At 39.4% G+C, this 23,390-nt stretch overlaps 1 protein-coding gene across 1 annotated transcript in view; it reads right to left on the bottom strand.

Moving 5' to 3' along the window:
- Nucleotides 1-11,910: 11,910 nt before the first annotated feature.
- UBL3 (ubiquitin like 3) overlaps nucleotides 11,911-23,390 on the bottom strand; it is a 69,064-nt gene continuing 57,584 nt past the window's right edge. The window contains exons 2-5 of the mRNA XM_025875113.2: nucleotides 23,194-23,302; nucleotides 18,954-19,040; nucleotides 15,145-15,222; nucleotides 11,911-14,843 (exon numbers count right to left, since the gene is read on the bottom strand). Of these exons, the coding sequence (XP_025730898.1) occupies nucleotides 14,791-14,843; nucleotides 15,145-15,222; nucleotides 18,954-19,040; nucleotides 23,194-23,302 (327 nt within the window). The 3' untranslated portion in view covers nucleotides 11,911-14,790. The remainder of the gene's footprint in view (nucleotides 14,844-15,144; nucleotides 15,223-18,953; nucleotides 19,041-23,193; nucleotides 23,303-23,390) is intronic.

Raw genomic sequence — 23,390 nt, 5'->3', positions numbered from 1 at the left:
TGTGTGTATATGTTTGTATATTGTGTGTGCGTGTGCGTGTGTATGCGTGTATGTGTATGTGTGTGTGTATGTGTGTGTTTAAATAAATTTAAAATTAAAAACAGTCCTAATGCAGAGACGACCTCAAGCCCATCACTCATAAGTAGGAACATGATCTGAGTATTTTATATTTATATAGTTGGTGGAGATGGTTAATGAGCAAAATCACTTTAAAATTTAAATAAATAAAAAATAATAAAATTAAAAAAAAAATCACTGTCTTCCTGACTCTCCTTAGGCCAAGCACTCATCAGCGACTGCTTACTTGTGACCACATAAACCCAAGCTCCCAGGCACGGCTCTCTGTCCTGGGGCTCCAGGCCCTCCATTTGGAGTGAACACTGTGGACTGGCTTATCCAACATCCATCCCAAACCCTCCTAGCATTCTTTATCCATGGACTTCTTTATCGATGGACAGTTGGGTTCTTTCCATGGTTTGGCTATTGTAGCTAATGCTGCTATAAACATCAGGATGCATGTGCCCTTTCAAATCTGTATTTTAGGAAGCCAGTGATTTTGAAAAGACTTATCTAAAAACATTCTCCAGGGGCGCCTGGGTGGCTCAGTCGGGTAAGCGTCCAAGTCTTGATTTCGGCTCAGGTCATGATCTCAGGATCCTGGGATTGAGCCCCGCATCAGGCTCCCGGCTCCGCAGGAAGCCTGCTTCTCTCTCTCCCGCTCCCCCTGCTTGTGTTCCCTCTCTCACTGTGTCGCTTTCTGTTAAATAAATAAATAAAATCTTAAATAAAATAAAATAAAATAAAATAAAATAAAATAAAATAAAAATATGAAAACATTCTCCAGACTAGATTTGTCTCCAAGAAGTCTTAGGTAAAAAGCACCGTGCAGGAGATCGTTGCCGTAATGTTCTAAAGTCAGAGATACGGAGGGCACAGAGTGGGGGCGAGGAGGTAGAGAGGAGGAGAATAGTAACTAACAGCAAGTTGAGAATATGTGGTGACTGACAAGATGGGTAACAAAATGAATCCTAAACTGTGCACAGAGACATATCACCTGTCCTTGAACACTCAGTGTCTCCCCCAGTGCCTGGCTTGTAGTAGGTGCCCAATATATGATTAACGAGTGAGCGAGAAGGGTAAGTCAAAGATGGTGAGTGATTGTCAAAAGGCAAGTGAGCAAATAACTCCTTAAAACAATGGGTCAGGCAGTGCTGCTCTTATCCCCTCTTTGTAACCAGTAGCCTGAGAAGCAAATAGAAAGAGCACTTTATAAAGAGTCAAGGGGGAGACTGAGGAGCTTGAAGGATAGAGAAAGAGGAGAAAGTCACCAATGGAGCTGATTCTGCAGCAGAAATGAGAATTCTAGGACTACATCTAAATTGAGAGCAGCCTGAACCCTGAGGGTAGCCCCACGTGGGATTGTACAGCACCCCCAGCCAGGTGGAGGAACCCTGACTCCAGACACTCAGCGACGCGCCGGCAGAGAGGGCAGGGTGGCGCTTCTCCACAGGGACTGCACGCCGCTGCAGCTGAGCTTTCTTTCCTTCCATCCCCTGCCCCCCAACCCCCGCTTCCTGCCCCCTTCCCCAGACTCCAGAGCATCACAGTTAGAGAACTAAGGTATACATTTAAAAACCAAAGGACCAGACATAGCTGTAAATTGAAATGCTGACACGGAAGGAAGACTTGCGGTAATCTCAGCAAATGCAAACGGAGAAGGCACAATGTTAAAGCAAACAGGGAAGATAACAGACATGGCGCAGACATGAAGATAATCCAACATAAGAATAATTGGTGTCCCTGAAATACAGGATTGACAAATGAAGCAGAAGATGTACTCAAAGATACAAAAAAACTTCCCAGACAGAACTGATCCTGCAGAATAAAAGGAAACTCCATGCTCCTGGAGATTTTCACACTATAGGCTTTGTTCCAAGGGGCACCCTGGAGAAGTTGTTGAACTGTAGGCATACATGAAGAAATCTCCAGGCATCCAGAAGAACACCATCAACTATAACAGAAACGGATGCAAATGACCTCTGAATGCCTCACAGCCGTCAAGGCCTTATAGGATGGATTAGTGTCTGCCAAGCTCTGAAAGGAAGTGTGACCTAAGATCATTATAACCTGTCCAGATGCCATTCAAATGTAAATGCAACAGACATCTTTAGACAGTATCACGAGTCTCCTTTTAAAAAATTTACATTAAGACCTCACCGACTGAGACATAAATCATGGTTTCAAAACAAACAAAACCCATCAAGGGTAAGGAAGCTCTGACAAAGGACTGACAAGTCCTTTATCAAAACTAAAAAATTATGAGAAGTAATTATAGAGTACAGTGTATGTCTTAGGAATCTGGAAAATACTGAAATTATCACCCAACCTACAGAATTCAGAGGGGGTTGAATGAAAGAAGTTTGAACATTTTCATCTATTAGAGAAAGGAGTCGATCAGTCATTCTCTGAAACTGATACATAAAGTTACAGAAATAATAACGCAGGCTCTTCTTTCTCTCTCCTCCCTAATTGCTTTCTTTAACCCTACAGGGATCTTTGGGAAACAGCCCTCTTGTGCTGAAAAACTTTTATGTGACCTTAGTAATTCTTCCAGCTTCACTTCAGTTTATTTTGTTAAATGCAACTAAAATTAAGTACCTTAAAAATTAAAGACAGCTTCTATGATACGATCCCAAGTGTGTAAAAGTGATTTTGCTCATTAACCATCTCCACCAACTATATAAATATAAAATACTCAGATCATGTTCCTACTTATGAGTGTTGGGCTTGGGGTCGTCTCTGGATTAGGACTGTTTGAATTCTTCAAATAAAGAATTTTATTCTTTAATAGATAAATAATGCTTCTAATAAAGCATTTTTTTTGTTTTGCTTTTAAAATCTTTAAATTTGAGTATAGTTGACATCTAATGCTACTTTCCGATGTAAGCATAGTGATTGGACAAGTCTGTGCATTCTGCTGCCATGTCCCCCACAAGCGGGGCTCCCATCTGTCACCAGACAATGCTGCTGTGACGCCCTTGACTGCATGCCCTGCACAGTGGCTTTCGTCCCCAGGACTGATACACTCCGTAACTGGAAGCCTCCACCTCCCACTCCCCTTCACCCATTTTGCCCATCCCTCCTCCCCTCTGGCAACCATCGGTTTGTTCTCTGTATTTATGGGTCTGAGATCTGATATTAAGCATTTTTTTAAAAAACAGAAACAATAATTTATAGTTTATTACAGTAGAGAGGCTCGTGGGAGTTAGGCCAAGATGATGACTGGCGTTCATTCCGGGTGATGTGAATGTGGATGATACTTAATTGTGCAACCATCTTCATAAAAAGTCCAAAGTCCTCAGGAGGGCTTCCCAGGTCCCTCATGTCACACTCCCTGCAGACCTTGGTACCCTCCACTTTCTCCATTCCTCCATCAGAGTCATGCATTCCCTGCTCGAGGCACATTGAGCCACTCATCATTTCCTGGCCAGGTGGCCCAGTCTCGGGGCTTCTTCACTTCTATCTGCTCTGCTTGTGGCTCCCTTCTGCCCTCCCTCTCGGATGCTCCACCATGCTCCTTTTCCTAGATTATGCTTACTCCTCTTTTTGAAAATCCTTTGTTATTATTTTTTATTGTGGTAAAAAATACATGAACATGAAATTTTTCTTTTTAACTATTTTTAAGTGTGCCATTAAGGGGCATTCACACCATTGTGCCACCATCACCACCGTCCATCGCCAGGACCCTTTTCATCTTCCCAAACTGAATTTCTGTCCCCACTAAGCACTAACTCCCCATTGCTCCCTCCCCTCAACCCCTGGCAACCTTTATTCTACTTTTTAGCTCCACGTATTTGCCTATTCAAGGTCCTTCGTGTAAGTGGAATCATGCAGTATTTGTCCTTCTGTGTCTGCTTACTTCACTGGGAATGGAGCCTTCTAGGCTCATCCATGCTGTAGCACGGATGTCATAATGTCCTCCCTTTTCAAGGCTGAGTAGTATTCCGCTGGATGGAAATACCACCTTTTGCTTTTCCGTTCATCTGTTGATGGACATCCGGATAGTTTCCACCTTTGGGGTACTGTGAATAATGCTGAACACTGAACTCTGACGTACAAATCCTAGTCATTTAAAGATTCTACCTGGACATTATCTTCTCCCAGAAGCCATCCCTGATTTCCCTATTTGGGAATGGTAAATAGGGAATTTACCATTGTGTTCTCGTGATATCTTGTGAATATACCCTCATACCTCTCAGGTTGTATCACAATTGCTGACATATAAGTTCTGCTTGTCATCTTCCTCCACTAGACTATTGGCTTCTTTAGAGCAGGAATCATTCCATTTCACTCAGGATCCCTGGTGGCTCACCTAATGCTTAGGACACAGGCAACACTCAATTATATGTAGGAAAGGGAATTATTGGCCAGGGCTGCAGCATATACTAACTAGTAACACAGCTGGACCACTGATGTCAGGAAATATAAGAATCCCACAGACATTCGAATATGCAGACCTCTGAGGAAAACAAAAATAAAAAACTAAACATAAAAGAAACAGTGAGATAGGAATCTCTGAAGATGTCATATCCCTGGGAGCTATTATGGTAGCAGCCCCACACCCACATTGCTGAGTCTTTAACATTTTTAAGGATTATCAGTTGCATAGTATGTTGGAGTTCTCCAGAGACACAACCAATAGGATGTATGTACATGTAGAGACAGGGATTTATTATAAGGAACTGATTCATGCAATTAGGGAGGCTGGCAAGTCCTAAGATCTGCACTTGGCAAGCTGGAGACCCAGAGAAGCCGATGGTATAGTTCCAGTCCAAAAGCCAGCAGATTCGAAACCCAGAAAGTACTGTTTCAGTTGTAGTCTGAAGGCAGGAAAACAGCTGATGTCCCAGTTTGAAGGCCATCAGGCAGGAAGAATTCTCTCTCACTCGGGGAAGCTTTTTGTTCTATTCGGGCCTTCAACTGATTGGATCAGGCTCACCCATATCACAGAGAGCAATCTGCTTGACTCAGTCTACTGATCTAAATGTTAATATTATCCAAAACCATCCTCACAGAAATACCCAGCATAACATCTGGTTACTGCATAGTCCAGTCAAGTCGACACACAAAGTTAGCCATCACACACAGCTTCCCAAGTGATACACGTGCCCAATTTTCTGATCCACCATGGGGATGAGACAGGGAAATAACATTAGAAGAATGTGTTTGCCCTTAAAACACACATACAAGAATCTTCACGGCCTCGTTATTCGTAAACAAGAAGCAACCCAAATGTGCACCAGTAGTAGAATGGATTTTTAATTGCAGTATGTTCATACAACACAGATGCTCTGCATCCTGCTGCCCGGAGCTAGCAATGGGGAAATGGTCTGGAAAGAACACATGTATGAACCAGGCTCCGTACAGGAGGCTCGGCTCCTTACATTCCATGGCTCTCCTTTCCTCTCACTTTTCTCCAGTTTTGCTTAACTCAGTTTTAGAATATGATGTTCTCAAAATAAGATTGCAAGGCAATAATAGCACTCAGGGCCATTTGTTTCCTATTTTTAGGTATGCTTTCCTAGGCAGCTGTGCTCATGGGCCCCAGCCCCTAAGTGTGATGGGTGACCTGTGTCCACAGCCCTGAGCGCAGACTGAGGACGTCTGAGCAGTTCTCTCCACCGCCAGGGGGCAGAAGTCCGCTTCCCTGCAGTGAGGTTGAGGACTACGAGGAAAGGACGAGCGGATACTCTTGCCTGATGGCAGGAGATTCACAGCTGCGGTGGGCGAATGGCCCTCAGGGGCAAGAGGGTCAGGGAGGCAGAAGTAAAAGGACTCCAAAATCTCTCGAGAGGCTGCACAAGTAGCCTGGACCCTTCAATAATATCAGTGTCCTGAAAGACAAAGCCCACAGGGATTCCCCGGGGAGAAAGAAGACTAAAGTGATGTGACAAACGAGATACATCATACTTGAGTGGGCCCCAGAGGGGGGCGGGGGGCAGCTTAAAGGGTGTTATTGGGACAATTGTGGAAATTTCAATATTGGCTGTATTATAAGTAATATACTTTAAATCAGTTAAATTTCCTGAATATGAAAGGAATTTACTGGATATTTCTTAGAAAATAGGTGCTAGAGGATTTCGGAGTAAAGAGACCTGAGATCTGCCCTTCCAAATGACTCAGGACTCACCCCCAAACCTTGGTTTCTTTGTATTCCATGTACCGATTTCTCTCTATGGATATATAGAGAGAAAGCACATGTGGCAAAACAGTAAATGATGGTTATGATGACGAAGGATATATGGGATTTCACTGGACTGTTTTTGCAACTTTTCTGTAGGTTTGGAATTTTTCAAATACAAAATTGGGGACATTTTTAAAATTTGCATTCTTCATATAGTCAAGCATTTGACATTTTCTTACTAATTTCTTTATTCTTTACTTTTATTTCTTTATTTTTTGAGAGAGAGAGAGAGGGGCAGGAGAGGGAGAGAGAGAATCTCAAGCAGACTCCACGCCCAGCATGGAACCTGACGAGGGGCTCAATCCCAGAACCCCAAGATCATAACCTGAGCCGAAATCAAGAGTTGGACGCTTACCCAACTGAGCCACCCAGGTGCCCCTCTTAGTTAATTTCTTGTCTTGGTTTATGTGTCGAAATGTTTGAAATTGCCTGCATGTCCTTAATTAGGTGATTGGGTGAGGTGCAGGAAGCTCAGAGGTGGCCTCTACATCCCTAGTGCCCTGTGTGTGTGTGTTTCCTGGTGCAAGGTCCGTGTGCGTTAAATATTTCTTAGTTTTTATGGAGGTCTAACTTATATCCAGAAATTACATACAGTCAAGAACATAAACCTTAAGTGAATAGCGTGATTAATTTTTACCTGTGTGCGCGGGCCCTTGTAACCATTTCAAGAAACAGAACATTTTGAGCACTGCGGAAGACCCCCTCACTCTCTCTCCTAGTTAATAGCGCCCCTTCCCAGCAAAGGGTGACATTATTTGGGCTCCGTCACCATAGACTAGCTTTGCCTATTTGTGAACTTTATTTAAATGAGCTCATACAGTATGTATTCCTTCATGTCTGGCTTTTTCCTTTAATAATGCTGCATGCAGCATAGCAGTGGTTTGTTGTTTTATGCTGCCTAGTGATAATCCCCTGTAGGAATATTCCATAATTTGAAAATCCATTCTACTGTTGATGGACACTTGGGTTGCTTCTTGTTTATGAATAAAGTCACTATAAAGATTCTTGTAGCTGTATTTTATGGACAAACACATTCTGTTCTGTTGGGTATTTATCCAGGAGTAGAATTTCTAGGTCACAAGATAGTCATATTTTTAGCTTTGGTAGCTACTACAAAAGTTTTGTACAACAGTTGTTCTAAATTACATTCTCACCAAGAGTATATGAGCATTGCTTCAAATCCTTGCCAACACTTGGTATTGTCATTCCTTTTAATTTTAGCCATTCTGGTGAGGGTGTAGTGCTATTCCATTGTAATTTCAACATTACACATTTATTAAATGCATACATGAAAATGATATGCCTATAAAATGGAGTATTATTACATAGCTCCAACAAATGTGTTTTCAAAGAAGATGTAATATTCTGGGGATATACTTATGTTAAAGAAGAAAAAATAATATATAAACTTGGTACATAGTCCGTTGTTTTTATTTTAATAAAGTGTACCTACTAAGGAGGACTAGAAGAAATTCACCAAGATACTCTAGTAGTTGGTTCTGGATGATTGGATTCGTTTCTTTTTCCTCATACTTTTCTGTAGTCATGAGATGTTCTACAATGAGCAAATAGTAATTTTAGAAACAAAAGAGAACAACAAAGAATATTTTCAAGAATGGTCTCTGCCTCAGAAAGTGAACCTCGATGTTCAAAAAATAAAGTACACAGGACTGTTTTGTCACCTGTCACATAAGCCCCCATCAGGACCCTAGAATGGTCCTTGCCACCAAGCGAGCACTCAGTCCATGACCACTTTCGAAAACACAGTACTTCTAGGAATGCAGGGGAGGTAGTATCCTCAAGGGAAGGTTCGAAAATGAAAGAGAACTCCCAGGTTGTGACAATATGGCAGATTTCTGCTGGATCCTGACAGGGTTTCTGGAATGAGGAGAGGAAATGGGGCACACGGGGACTGAGGATCACGGCGAGGACACAGAGAGGGGTGTCTGGGCCTCCTTGCGGGAGAGAGCATGTGCAAGGGTCAGCAGGAGGGGGGGTCTGGGGTTCCCCCTCCACTCCTGACAACAGGACAGGAGCGGCCGAGCCTGTGTTCCCTAGAATCAGGAAACGTGAGCGGTCTGGGTTCTGGGGGCTTGAGCCCACGGTAGCTGGCACCTGATTCCTGCCTCCACCAGCTCACTGGGCTTCCAATCCCACTTGAACTGTACTTACTCCTACCCCTCCCCTGTGTTCCCTTGTATTCTTGGTATTTATGTGGCTCTGTTTTGGGTCATTGGCAGAAAATTCAGGCGACTCCTCCAAGCCACAAGTGTGCAGCCTTAATTTGGCTGAGAGGCCCAGGCATCGATATTAAAAAACAAAATATATAAAAAATTCCCTCGGTGATTCTAAGGTGCAGCCAGGGTTGACAACCAGTGGTGTATCCCTGCTCTCTTCTTTTTTTTTTTTTCGAACACAGCAAACATGTACTTTTTTCTGTCAACTCCAGCTCATTCCAGGCCTTTCTGACATGATGTGCAGGGGTGTTGGGACACTTACTATCCCCATCTTTGATTTATATGTCCAAACTCTCATTTTCTGCTTGTGCCTTTTAAAAAATTATGACTGGGGAGCTGGCCTGGGGCCATGATGGTGTCTTTAGAGGTCCCGGTTTTCCTTCACCATCAGGATAATTTGCGACTATCTAGTCAAGAGATTTATTTCTGACAGATGTGAACACAGAATCATCAAATTTTTTTCTCTTTTTGCAAGCTAATTTCATGAAGTTGGAGTATGTGTTGTAACATTCCCTTCTATGTATCATTAGGGATGTCTTTGAGTGGAAGTGGGGAAAAACCCCAATAAATATACGAGATGGCCTCTCAGGTCTAGAGCGTGGGCTCCACACTGGGCAAACCCCGCAGCTCTGCCATGTCTTCAAGGGCCCAGTGTTTTTCTCTTTCTGCTCTGCAACCTCAGGGCGCCGGCTTTGCCCTCCAGGCCACAGTGGCTTCAGTCAGGACATCCAGACAGAATGATGTCCAGAGGCAAAAGTCTCTTGTAAGGTCACCTTGAGCGTGAGAACTTTCCCCAGAAACTCCATCAGCAGAGTTCCCTTCAAGTTTCATTTGCCGGGACTGGTCCCATGCCCGCTCCCAAACCCATCACACCAGAGGAAATGGGGCTTTTTAAGCCCTGGTGTTGGGAGAAGGGCACACTTGCCTGAGCCCCCCCGGGGGGGGGGGGCGGGCAAATAGCGTAACAACATCGGAGCCCAGACAGCAAGAGGGGAGTGTGCTGGAGAAGCACTCTGCACTGTCTGCCTTCCCTACTTTGGTCATCACAGAAATCTACGAGAGCACGACTATGAGATGGCCTTACCGGCAAGTCAAGAGCCAACAGATTGTCTTAGTAAGAACTCCGGGGAGGTCCTGCTCCATGGGCACAGTAGCTAGCTGGCCTCGGTGGTTCCTGAGGTAGAATCAGAAATCGGTTGCCCGAATCTGAAGTATTGGCCCTCATTTTTGTCTCTGCTACGCATCATCGGACACTCTTCACCCCCTTCACCACTCACGTCTGTGAAGTTCTTGACATAGGGCTGTGTCTTCTTGACATAGTGCTGCGTCCCACCCTTACTAGACCTACCTCTTTTGGACAATGTCTATGTGTACTTTTACCTCTTGGTCAACAAATCCCATCGCAAATTTTGACAGAGTTATGTCCTTGTGTTAATATGTCCAGTCCTTTGCTTACTGTCCAAGCTCTGGAACCTGGCATCCCTATCTGAAGCCGCATCTCATCGGTGAATTCCTGGGTCCTCTACATTTCCTCTAGTGTAAGGCTTATTTTTAAGATCTCCCCACTTCTTGTCATTTTAGAAGTCTATGAACATAGAATTGTCCATGTCTTTTCTGACATTTTTGTAAGCTATTTTTGTAAAGTTTAGAGTACATGTTGATGCCTAGCACTTAATTTTTGACAAAGACTTTTAACAGTTTTGCCAGTCTGTCATAGAAGTTTTTGGGCAAAACAGTGCTCTAAATATTTAAAAATAATCCTTATGAGCCTACAAAATAGGTATGATTCTTATTCTATATATGAAAAAATTGAAGCCCACAGATTAAATAACTTGTTCAAAGTTACCAGCTTGAAGCCAGGCCGGACTCCAAAGTCCAGATATTCTCATGGTATTCTGAAATCTGAGGACTGATATCCGTCAAATGGACTGTTAAAATGATCATAGTTTAAAAATGTGCTTCCGCGAAACGTGAGGGGAAAGTGGCAAATTAGTGGCAGTCATTAAACGATGCCCCCAGAGGACACTGAGGTGGGGGGAGGGGAGGCTGAACCAGCCAGGCTCGATTGCTGGGAAAATTATCAGACAACTGAGAACTGAATAACCAACACCCTCCCCCCCTCCCCCGCCACACTGTATTGTTATATGGAATGTCTGGACAGTCTAAAAGCAGCACCAGTTGGAACCTTAAGGTTCCAGGACGACTTATGGTCACTCCTCCCCTCCAGATTCTGTCCCCTCCTTGTGTTATTTAAAGTTTCTCTTAATACGCTATAGATATCTCACACCAAAATATGACTCAAGAAATGTAAAAAATAAAAATGAGATAATGAATAATGTTCGAACACGCAATAACCATACTTTACACCCAGGTAGGTTCTCACAACTCAAAACCAAATCACTTCAAAGCTACTTTAAGAAACGTGTGTGTGTTTACCTCTCTCACTGGCTGCATCATAGGAGAGACTGACACTCCCTTTGCTCTGCTATTGATTTCCTAGGTCTGCGCTGTCTTTTTTTTTTTTAAAGATTTTATTTCAGAGAGAGAGAGAGAGACAGAGCACAAGCGGGGGTGGGGGAGAGGGAGAGGGAGAAGCAGGCTCCTGGCTGAGCAGGGAACCCGATGCGGGGCTCCATCCCAGGACCCCGGGGCCATGCGCTGAGCCAAAGGCAGACACCCAACTGACTGAGCTACCCAGGCGCCCTTATTCTGTATTTCTTGAAAGTTGTGATTTTGAAAAAGAGGCAGAACATACAAAATAATATTAAAGGACGAACATGTGACATCATTGTCAAAGACCACCAAATAAGTGAAAGTTTTTCATGTTCTAGTGCTGGTTTAAACTTGACTCTCCAAGGATTACATGTTTCTCACTTAATTTTGCTGGTGAGCTCTTCCGGAAGCCATGCCCTCCCCCCCCCCCAAGTCTGTAAAAGAGCTTCATGGGTGTTGCAGTCTTGGGAAGAAAGCGCACCAGAAGGCTGGGGGCGGGGGGCGCACAGTGGTCACCTGCTGCCACAGCCAAGAAGCCCACTGCCCCCAGGCCAGGGAGACCACGCTTAGACAGCAGCCAGAGGCCTGCAGTTCTCTTCCAGCCATAATTCTAGGTTATGTACTCTTCTCTCAAGCCCTCCTCCCATCCATTTACTGTTCAGCTAACAAGCAACTGTATTACAAAACGGTAATGGAAAAAAACTGAAGACATGCCCGTGACAATGACCAGTAAGGATGGTGTGAAGGCATGCTAAATTTTGATTGATCATTTCTCTTTGATTTTGTTAAAATGAAAGAATAAAGGCTGGTGCAGTGTGATTTTACTGGAAAATGTAATAAAATAAATCAAAGGGAAAAAAAGAGAAAAGCAGTAGAGACAAAGAACAGGGAAACACATCAAAATTACAAATAGAAGTCATTTAAAAGAAGAAAATATCCTACAGCAGATGAAGAAAGTTTTAATTTCTTTTCACATTAAACATTGTTTACCACAATCAGCTAACAGAAATTACTGCAACATTGGTCAAGATGACATAAAACTAAGGATAAATGTTTGTTATGAGAAAACCTCATTTGATGTGACTGGCGATATTAGACACTCTATTTTTCATGACAGGATTTAAGATACAACCTATCTTGAACAGAAAGCAAATAATTCAGATCAAGGAGACATGCTAAGGTTTTAATAAAGAAGAAAAGCTTTGCCTTGTCCAGAACACTTAACAAAGTCTAGGATAATTTAGGTAAAAGAGGTGAATTAGACACCAAGTGCTGGGCAAGGTCACAGGCCCACAATTCAGGCTTTATTTACATTACTGGATCTATGCAGCCTTTACCTCTCGGTAAGTGAGCTGTTATTTTTGGCAGAGGGATCTTCAATAGTAGCCTTGGATATAATTAATCATATTTTAACTTCAGGCAGTCCAAGGAACTATTTTCAAAGGGACAGTTGAGTATTTTCATGGATATACTATTAAGGCATCTCAATTTTTGGTGTTTTCGGTATATAATTTTACTGCTATTTTATTTTCCCATTTTGCACAACAATGTTATCAGGAATTAAGTGACATAATTCCTTCTCTACTAATAAACCGGTTTATCCATTTTGCAAACTTTAAATTGAGGTCCTGTAAAAGGGAAATTTATAACATGAGAACACACAGAAAAATATATTGAAAACCAATAGAGAATTATTTTTTAAACAATCATAAAAATTCAATCATAATTAACTGATAGTCTAACTTTGGAAAGACAGAAGAGTAAAATTAGAATTAAAATAGGTATTAAAAATAATTACCAGTAGTTTGTTTTACAAAGAAGAATAGAGCCATAAATGGCTTAATTGCCCAATTAAGTAACTATCAGATTCCTCTTTAGTCAACACTAGGAATTCACATTTGAGCTAGTCAACAAAGCATATAAATATTTAACATCTGAATACATTTTAGTGATGACAGAGACTGCATAATGCTGTCCATTGTTGCTCTGTGCACAAATTAACCAGGTTAAATATCAAAGATACATGGAATACTCTGAAACAAGAGAATATTAAACAAATTTCTTAAAGATTCAGAAACAAAAGTAGAAAACAAATTTTAACATGGATGAGACCGTGCTTAAACAATAATCGACTTAATCAAGACCTTTAAAATTACCACTGAAATGCATTATATTTTTTAGTTTACAGAAAGAATAAGTATAGGTTGCAGGAAGAAAATGTTTAGTGCTATTTACATTCATTTTAAAACTCTGCTCTATACAAATTTAATTCTGATCAGTATGAACAATATTTTCGTAGATCTACTGCATATAAAGCCTCTTCATCAAAGCACTGACAATGAACAAAATAACCTGATTACCTTTAGACAAAGCTGACCATCTGAAACCATTTACACTGAATGTTTTTAAGGGCCACGGACACTTAATTACTTAAGTACAGAACGTAATGTCAGCCTGCAGCTTCATTTTTATAAAGGCTAAAGTTATTTATATGGAATATTGTTCTATATACTACACGCCAATCTATATTTAAGTTCTATAGTTAGGTATTTTATAAGTTTTTTATTAAATATATTCTACACATATTTGTAATTTCATCCAGGAAGAATTTCTTCCCAGTGAAAAAATATAAAATCTTTTATATTTTTACAGGTTTAGATGAAACTAGCTCATGCTTTAGTGCTGTGCAAATTATTTTAGCATATCAATTTTTAAATTATTGGTACAAAACAAAAGAATGGCATCCTTATTCATGTAGTATGCTTTAAAAGTCAACTTTTGATTTTAATACAATTGCAAGCACTAATACCAAATGCAAACTACATAAAGAAACAAAATTAGTTACTATGGAGAATTATTTAAATTTTAAGAATTCATCTGAACTCTAATGAATGAGTGTGACACTGGACACAGTTACAGATGAGCAATAATTATGGAAAAATTCAATTTGCTGATCTTCAAATACATAAAACTGATGAGTAAATGAGGTTTTCTATTATCTCTGCGCGGCAATGCAAGTCTACGAGTATGGAATTGACCCTCCCACATTAAGGCTAGGAAGCGCGCTCGCACCCCTGTTGTGCTGTGTGGACAAGCACTCGGTGACAGCGTGACTGAGGAGTGCGTGTGTGAAAGGAAAAGAAATTTGTTTCATCAGCTCTCTGCTGAGTGCTTTAAACAACAGGCACATTTTGTTTTCTCATTTGTTGCAGTGAAAATAGTCATACTCAGGTTTGTATTCTGTGCCAGTGCAGCCCCCATGGCTGACTCTGATAGAATTCACCCAACATTTCAGTTTCTTTTCCATTTTTCCCTCTCCAGTTGGCCCACTAATTAACTTCATTAATTGCTGAGTGTTTTCCAGTGTGGAATATTGTATTTCTGAGCATTTCTAGGTGCCATAAACCATGCTGTAAATTCTGCTATGAAGAAAATAATGTCAATCTTTTTTAGTGCAAACTATATTTGGAACACTTGATTTGTTAGTTCTGGTGATGCAAATTTCTGTGGCAGCAGAATGGCTTCCGCTAGGAAAGAGAACTTAACTCTGCCCCCGGCGATTGACAGCATTCAAAAACCAATATATTTTAAAACTGCTCAACATAAACAAAGATACTAGAAATAAAAAATCATAGTGAAAAAATGTTCTTGGTTCTTTTTACTCTGACGCAAGAAGATGACTGTTCATGAGATTATTCAGTTCCATGGATTTACAGGCAGACTCTTCCTAAGGGTTTCTGAAGCAATGTTGGGTCTCTTCTGTCCCAGCAGCATGAAAGACAAAGACTACATCACAGCACACCTAGCAGACAGTGTTTACAGGATTACACAACAATTACTCTCTCCAGTCTTTTCGCGATTCCTCTGACCTGGAGAAAATGCAGAAAAGCCTGGTTTATAAAAATGCTCAAATGGGGGGGGGGGGTGGCATCCAAACATTGTAAGAATTTTTTTTAATGTTTCCAATTTTTTTTAATTAAAAAGCTATAATTATAATTATAGCCTGTTTTAATTATAGCCCGTTTCCAGGATGTCTGGTTATTTGCTTAACAAGCTCTGTTCATAAACAATGAAAACTTCCTTTCCCTCAGAAGGTCCAAAAACACGGAACCATTTTTGAGTGCCTGTCTCTGTGGCTTGAGTGAGAAGCCTCTGCAGGGTGTGGCTTACCTTGAGAGTTTGGCTCTGGCAATGTCTCTCTGGCCACCAAATGCATCACCGTTGTTTTGCCAAAAGGAAGTTTTAATGCTATGGGAAAAGCAGAAGATAGTCTGTTACATATACACTGACCTACTGAAATCACTAATCAGAACTGAAACCATTTAAAGAATTGATTGCTTTTTGTAGGACCTCCTCAACAGACTGAATTTCTGACCAGTTAGAGCATCTCTTACAAAATGAAATTAGGTTAATATCATAACAGAAACAAGTCAAGAAATGATTCTGCCCAGCTATGGCCCTTAGTCTGACACCAATAACCATACTGTTGAAGGAAGGGGACAAGAGAAAATATATAATTAACATTGGAGATAACCTTCAGGGGAGAAAAGGAACTAAAAAAAGTTTTTGAGAATACCTTTTCTAGATTAGGGAAAAGTTTAGATTAAGAGATATTTGTTTCTGAATCTAATTATCAGTCTAATATGCAGTCATCTAATAAAATTACTGCACTGAACAGGCCACTATAATGTAGAAAAAGAACAACAAACTTAATTTTAAATATTTATTCTCAACCCTGTATTATTCAATGAAAAAATAATTTTCTTAAAAGGTTACTTTAAGAGAATCACTATCTTGGCATTATTAATAATTACTGTTTTCTAATCAGGTCTTAATTTAAAAGGCTTTCCTCATTCATAATAAAAAATTTTATTATGAAATATTTCAAACACAGAATGATATAACACACACCATGCATCCATGAACCACTTAAGCAAATATAGACATTAAGTTTCATGGTGAATCTCTTTGTTATTCTGTGTATAAAATTAGAAGCAGCCAGTATATCTAACTTATAAAGTTATTTCCATAGTTGAGATTTAGTTCCGACATCCAGAACTACTTTCTCCTTACTAACTACAAACTTAAGGCAGGCTTAAGATCATTACTTAGCAAGTATGATCCTCCTGCTACCTGCTTTTTAAATCTTGCTCCATAGGATAATGGTTCACATGTAGATTAAAAAAGAGTCCTAAATATCTTCAATATTATTCATATTTCATGTAATCAAGGTGAGTTTCCACCTTACTTAAAGTTGGCCAGCCATTATTTGGTCTATTCTCTTAACTTCTCAAGTCCAAATGAAGTATGATGGCCCATAAATACATGCTCTGATGAAATAAGAGGAGGGCCTTTTCTGGATAATCTCCTACGGCTGATTTAACATTAAAATGCAAATAAAACTTTGTATTATAAAATTTTTCATTAAATGTACTGGGAAAGACTGACTGAACTTAAGGTTGCATGTCACTCTCCTATCATCTCCTGGACTCCAGTAAGCTAGATCTGAGTTGAAAATCACATCTCCACTACTTGCCAATGTGAGATGAGGCATGAGAGAGTCATTTACCTGCTCCCCCGGCCTCAGTTTCCTCTACCCAAACAGAGACAGTAATTCTGTCACCTGCCCTTTACAGCTGTATTGACTAAATGAAACAATCCAAGGAAAGTGCTTAGTCCAGGACTTGGCACAAAGAATACATGCAGTAAATATTACCCTCATCATCATCACCATCATTTTGAGAAAGCAAGGAAGACAGATCTCAGGAAACAGGTAAGTGAATGGAGCTGTACATTTAGAGAGGTGTGGACAGGCCTGGAAAGCTGCTGAGTGGCTTACCATTTGAAGCTACAAATTTGATTGATGGGGATTATTATTTTCTTTCTCCATTTTAATTTTAACTGGAAATAGTAGATATGGACGCTAACAGTATCAAAGAAGGGAAAGGAAGGATACAAGAATTTAAAAGGCTTTCTCTTTCCTTCACTGTGGAGGCTTCTGCTTTCTATTATGACTCTGTACAATATCTAGAACAGTTTTCTTTTAAAGATTTTATTTATTCATTTGAGAGAGAGAGAAACAGCAAGAGCGAGTAGGAGTTGGGGGGGAGGGGCAGAGGGAGAAGGGGAGAAGCAGACTTCCTGCTGAGCAGGGACCCCCCCCCCCATGCTGGGCTGGATCCCAGAACCCTGGTATCATGAACTGAGCAGAAGGCAGATGCTTTACCGACTGAGCCACCCAGGCGCCCCCAGAACAGGAGTTTTCAACCTCACATAAAAATCACCCAGGATTTCAATGCAGTAGTAGACGGGGAGATGGGGAAAAAGGGAGGGGAAAAGAAAGGGGGAAGGGGAGGGAGGGAGGAAGAAACAGAAGGAGGGAGGGAGGGGGGGAGGGAGACAGAGAAAGCTCTCCTCCAACTTAGCCAGCATGCGGAAATCTGCATTTCAAAGTAAGTATCCCAGTTGATTCCTGATTGATTGCCAGTCTCCACCACATTTTGGGAAAGAATGAACTGCAATGTATTGAGTGTCAAACTTGTAACTGATCTTCTTTATCCTTAGTAAGACTGTTATCACACCCGTTCTTTAGTAGACTGAAATTCTATGGAACTAAAAAGTTAGATCTCAAACAAGGGGATTCAGGGCTGCGTTTTAAGAAACTTGGTAACAAAAAAATTAAACCTGAAACTTACTGGAACCACAAAATTGTAAGAGTGGCAAAGAATGCCCAGGTCTCCTGGTTTAACCATCCACAAAATGACTGAACCCCATCCATGGCTGTACCTACTGATTGTAACCAATAAAAAGGATTTCACTCTTTTTCCTCAGTGGTCTATTCTTTCTTTAGGCAGCTTGACATGCTCAAATAAATTCTTTCTTGTATTGAATAGTAATCTGTCTGCTTTTAATTCCCAGCTGTTGGTCCTAAGTCTAATGCAAGGTTATACAGAGCAAGTCTCAAGCCATGCAAAGCTAGCCTACACCTTTCTCTGTACTAGCCATTCAAGTATTTGAAGATAGTTACCATGACCCTGTGTACTGTCTCCTTTATTATTCACATTCAAGAACACAGGGAAACTAAAAAGAAAAACTGTGACCAAAAAAACACATAGGTGAATGTTATTCAACCTTTATCAAACACCCAGATATACTGATCAATTTTGTTGTTAGGTTTTAGAGAAAAAAGTCAGACTACATTTAAACAAAAATATTAAAGTAAATCACTTAATTTGCCTGCAAATACCTAATTATCAGAATATATTTGAAATGTAGGTACTAAAAACAAAACAAACCCTGCTGATGGTAGAGAATGTACCCCATAAGGGGGCACTATTGAGCTACACTTCTCCAATCACATATAAAGAGCAGTGATACCAAAGAAGTGTTTGTTCTAAGTGCTTTGAATATATAATTTAATCCTCTTAATCTAGGAGGTAGGCACTATTGTTAGCCCATTTTATCACAGAGGAAAGTTAATTAACTTCCCCAAGATTATACAGCAGGAAGCAGGGGAGCCAGGATACAACTAGGATAACTGGGTTCTAAATCTGCTCTTTTAATCCTCACTCTAACATAACATTTACCTTCGTTCTTGCACGATGGGCAATTATAACAGAGTCAAACTGAAAACCAATTATCATAAACTTCGCCTACTCTGTGTGTCTGGCTTTAACTTAAAAATATTACATCTAATTTATATTATCCAGAAGTACCATAAAATTACGTTTACAAAACAATAGGTAGGGATTCCTACATCTAATGAGATAGAGTTTATTTCATAAGGGAGTAAACACTTATCACAGAGCTAAAATAAAATTTAACAGAATGCAAAATGTAAAGAAGTTGAGTTACCAAAATAGGCAGAATTCATAAGTTTGAAATAATTTTTTTTTGTAAAATCAGCCAACAGCATTGAAACAAATGAATGCCACTGCCATGAGACAGACATTAAATCCCATTACAAAGGTGACTATTACCTCCTAATGTGACATTTCCATGCAGAAATCGTCCTTGATAAATAAGTCGTAGAATATTTGGACTGCTGACCTGCTCTTCTTCCCAGTCTGAAAAGAAGCAGTGAACTTGTTAGGTGTATTTCAAGACGGAGTTAAGGTATTACTGCACTGTTTATAGTCCTGAAGTTTAAAGATTAAGGTGAATGAGTTGGGAAAAATCTAATCCTAGGTAAAGAAAAATGTCATTTGAAAATTACTATTATCAGCAATTAACAGAGAATATTATAATGTTCTAATATTTGTACCTGTTAAAATATATATTTGAAGCTAGAGACAATAAGTTTAACAGAGATTTTGATATACTGATACAGAGAATAACAAAAAAATTATACCTCAATAAAACTGGAGAACACAAATTTTAAAAAATAACAAAAAAATTAACAATGTTTACTTTTGGATAACACTGATTTATACTTTGTCTTCTGAAGCCAAATGATAAAACATTATAGAAGACACAACTTTAGGTTCACTTTACCCAAAATATTCAGAAGAAGAAAACTGAAAGTAACATATATTAGAAGGTACTACACAAATATGATAGGAAAGTACATAAAGAAAATAAAAAAACTGGTGAGTAGGATGGGTAGCAGAATATTTCATTTTGTGTACAACTTATGTTATAGTGAAATATGGAATACTACTCTGTTAAAATAATGATTTAAGGACACTGATAATGTGATAGGGTACAGGGTTAGTGATTTCACTAACTTGGACGCTGTACTTACTTACTTGGACGCTGTTAAAACTACCCCCCTGACTTTTGTATCGGATTGGTGGGGTATCTTGGCTTTGTCACACACAGTTAAAGACGGAACGTTGGGACATTCTTTGTTAAAAATTACTTGCAGTAGGGGCGCCTGGGTGGCTGAGTCGTTAGGCGTCTGCCTTTGGCTCAGGTCATGATCCCGGGGTCCTTGGATGGAGCCCACCATCGGGCTCCCTGCTCCGCGGGAAGCCTGCTTCTCCCTCCCCCGCTCCCCCTGCTTGTGTTCCCTCTCTCGCTGTGTCTCTCTGTCAAATAAGTAAATAAAATCTTTAAAAAAAAAAAAAAATGATTAAGCTCTGATTGTGACAAAGATTTAAGAATTCCATTATCATCTTTCTCAAGAATTCTTGTAGGATGTGTTTGTTTCCTAAAGAAGCTCCTATTATCAGGAGCTAACTGTCAATACAAGGATGAGTTTAAAATAGCCTAAAGAGAAGTGACAGAAAAGAGGTAAGTAGAGCACTTTTCCTTTTGAGTGTTCAAAATGATGAAGATGAATTTGATAAAAGTGTGCCTCCCACTGACTCAGCACAAGAGAAATGGGACAAGAGAAATGAAATGGCGTCCTTTCTTTTCTAGTCCCCTGGTGCTTTTTCTGCGGGGTCCTTTCTCCCCCCCCTTGCACACCTCTGTTGCCTTCTGACACTAGTGCTCCCAGGTCCCTCTTCTTCTAGAAAAAAGATCAACTAAACCTCTAACACTTCAGTATGGATTACTTTGAATTCATTGCTCCCGAAATTACTGTTTAATAGACTTTTTCTGGTCAAGATGGAAGTGTCCATACATATAAAGACAAATGACAGTGTCTGATTCACTGGAAAAAAAAATATTCTAAAAATCTTTAAGTATTTTTTTGAGATGCAAAAACTCGAAGCTACATACTTCATTATTTTATACAGAGTATTGTGATTTCCATGTACTTCATTGGGTTTAATACGCTATCTACCTTTCCAAACTCTCAAGAGGATCTGAAATTTAGAGAGACCTATAGAAGAACAATGCTTTAAGGAGGAATTTCAGCAACTAGTAACATATATTTAGTGGATATTTTTTTGGACCTCTGAGCTGGTAAGAGCTATTCCACCTATTAACTATATTCCACTAAACTGCCTAAGAGTAGACCAAGAAAAACTCTTTCCAAAAATATACTGCACCAAGTGTTTTCTTCTACCGATTTAATATTTACTATACTTTCATTATTAGCACCAACAAATATTTACATTTGCTGACCTATTATGAGATAAAATGTAGACTAGATTGTTAATTTAAATATTTTAGATAAAATAAAAAATTTATTTTTATTCCCTGCATTGTCTAAAATTGCTGGGTAGAAGTGGCAAACTTAGGAAAGGCTGGGCTCAAAAATTTACGTGTGAAAATAAGTAACGTGGGATAAATACAAGCAATTTCCAAGGCTGGTAGAGGGCTGGTTCCATTTGGGACACCATTTAGGCAGACACCTGCACTCAAGTCCTGCCTTCAGTTAAAAGTAATTTTCATATCTAAATCAAACAATTATGGAGGTAAAAGTTCTTCTTTTTTACGTTATAATGCTGCCCCCCCAAAAAAAAATTTTTGAGAGGAACTGCCTTTTGTGTTGTGTAACCTCTTCTACAATACCATACATGTCAAAACTGATCTTTACCCTCTCCTCCCCAAATCACAAAAGTAATTTTCTAGATCATATTTAGTACAACATCACTATTATGTATTTAAAAAATGCTTTTCCTACTGATGGGTACTGTCATATCTGGCTATGAGGAAAATCCCATATTCTAAGAGCCCCAAGTTTAGTCTATTTTAGCTTTTTCTGAAGGAATTTTCTGAAATTCCCTCTTACCTCCAACCTTTTGCTTTAGTCCCTCCCTGATTTAGGAACTAACACTGACTAGTCCCTTAGTTATCAATGGAAGAAAGATTCAGTCATTTGACAGTATTTGTCCAAATCAGTGTTTCTTAAATGCATGTCTATGAATCCTGAGCTCATGAACAACAGAGCCATGTTCTTAGGTTCTGAAAGTCCTCAAGAATTTTTAAATCATATTTTCATTTTAATGACAATCTGGAAGAGATTATCTAGATAATTCAAATAATCACCTTAGAACCAAGTACAGTCTTGGGATTTATTGCCCACATATGCAGTTTATGATTGTACTGGCACCAAGCAGTACTTCTTTAATTGTCAAGAGGCTAATAAGAATAGAACAGTGGTTGACTAAATACATAAACAATGCATTCTTGCTAAGTGAAGGCTAAATGACAATTGGGTACACTGTGTGAATGAAGGTTTTGTGGTGAATCAGCAGATAACTGGGTCCTCATATAGCAAGCAGGCGCATAGGCATGCCAAACTCAACAGTACTATATTCATGGTGCAAGCAGTGAGTTGGTTTAAGCAAAAATATATCATCTGGCACATTAATGTTGTTAATTTGAACATTACTTGTTTTAGAGTTATATTTCCATTTTCTTTTTAGATCTGTCTTATGGTTGTGTATGAGCTAATAAGGACAAAGCATCTTAGTTGGGTTTCATGTTTCTATCTTTAAAAAAAAAACATTGTAATAAAAATAATTTAAGTCAGCACTAGAGAATCTACAAGAATTTTCTTCCTCTAAAGGAGTACCATATATTACTTAAGGTTGAGAAACACTGATCTGATTGATTCATTTTGAATACACTGTGTTCTTTGTTGAAATGAGTCTTGTCCTTTAAAAGTCTAAATTGCTTTGGCTAGTAAAATTATGTTAAATCAGCTGAAACATTCATATTACTATAATACATGCCCTAAAAAGAAAGTTCAAAGGAAAAACACAAGCCAAAGACCCACTTTAGGATGGCAAGACAAAGTCTTATTACATGGAAAAGAATCAGAGAAAGGAAGGAATACCACTCCCCCATTCCCTCAAATTTTGTTTGTCATGGATACTGGCTTGAAAATGCAATGCATAAATGGGTTTTATACCTTCTTGCTCTTGTAGTTCAGAGGACACATGAAGTGACATGAATTAGAAATTAACTTTTTATATAGGTTATAGATAGGAAAGACTAATGAGAATGTATTTTAATTTGTTAAAAATAGTTTTTCTTTCCTTTTACTTTGTGTTTTGTTATAAACAGATTTACTGATATGAAAGTTGTGTGCATGTGTTAGCTTTGTGTTTTTCTTCTAAAAAATGATTTTCATTTACATTAAAACAGTTCTAAGGCAAAAACAGATTTTGCATACTGGCTCCTTCCCTATTTTGCAATGAGGTAGCTGAAGAACAAAATCCAAGGACAGATATAGTGTTCCTTCCCCTTTAACTCTGAAGACTAATCTCTCAATTATTTGTTTTTCTCTTAAATCTTTATAACATTTTCAAAATGTTTGTGAAACAAGGTAGGGTATAAAGAATTAACATTATTCATTCTCAAGAGAAAAACACCACTCACCCATTGGCCAATTGTCATACACATGCTTTGCAATGTCAGAAGCAGAATCATTAGGAGAAAACAGGAACTCTTTTGTTTTCCCGCTTACCAAGATGAGGCGCAAATTTATCTGAAAGAAGACAAGGATTCTTTTAATATAAATCTTGAAATTTTGGAAGTAAAAAAATTACTCCTAGGCTTTTCATTTCAATCACATT

The sequence above is a fragment of the Callorhinus ursinus genome, unplaced genomic scaffold (genome assembly GCF_003265705.2).
Source record: "Callorhinus ursinus isolate GAN/ISIS: 27379988/994484 unplaced genomic scaffold, GSC_fseal_2.0 scaffold7, whole genome shotgun sequence".
Classification (NCBI taxonomy): Eukaryota; Metazoa; Chordata; class Mammalia; order Carnivora; family Otariidae; genus Callorhinus; species Callorhinus ursinus.
The sequence above is the reverse complement of the archived record's forward strand: the minus strand, read 5'-3'. Positions and strand labels throughout refer to the sequence as shown.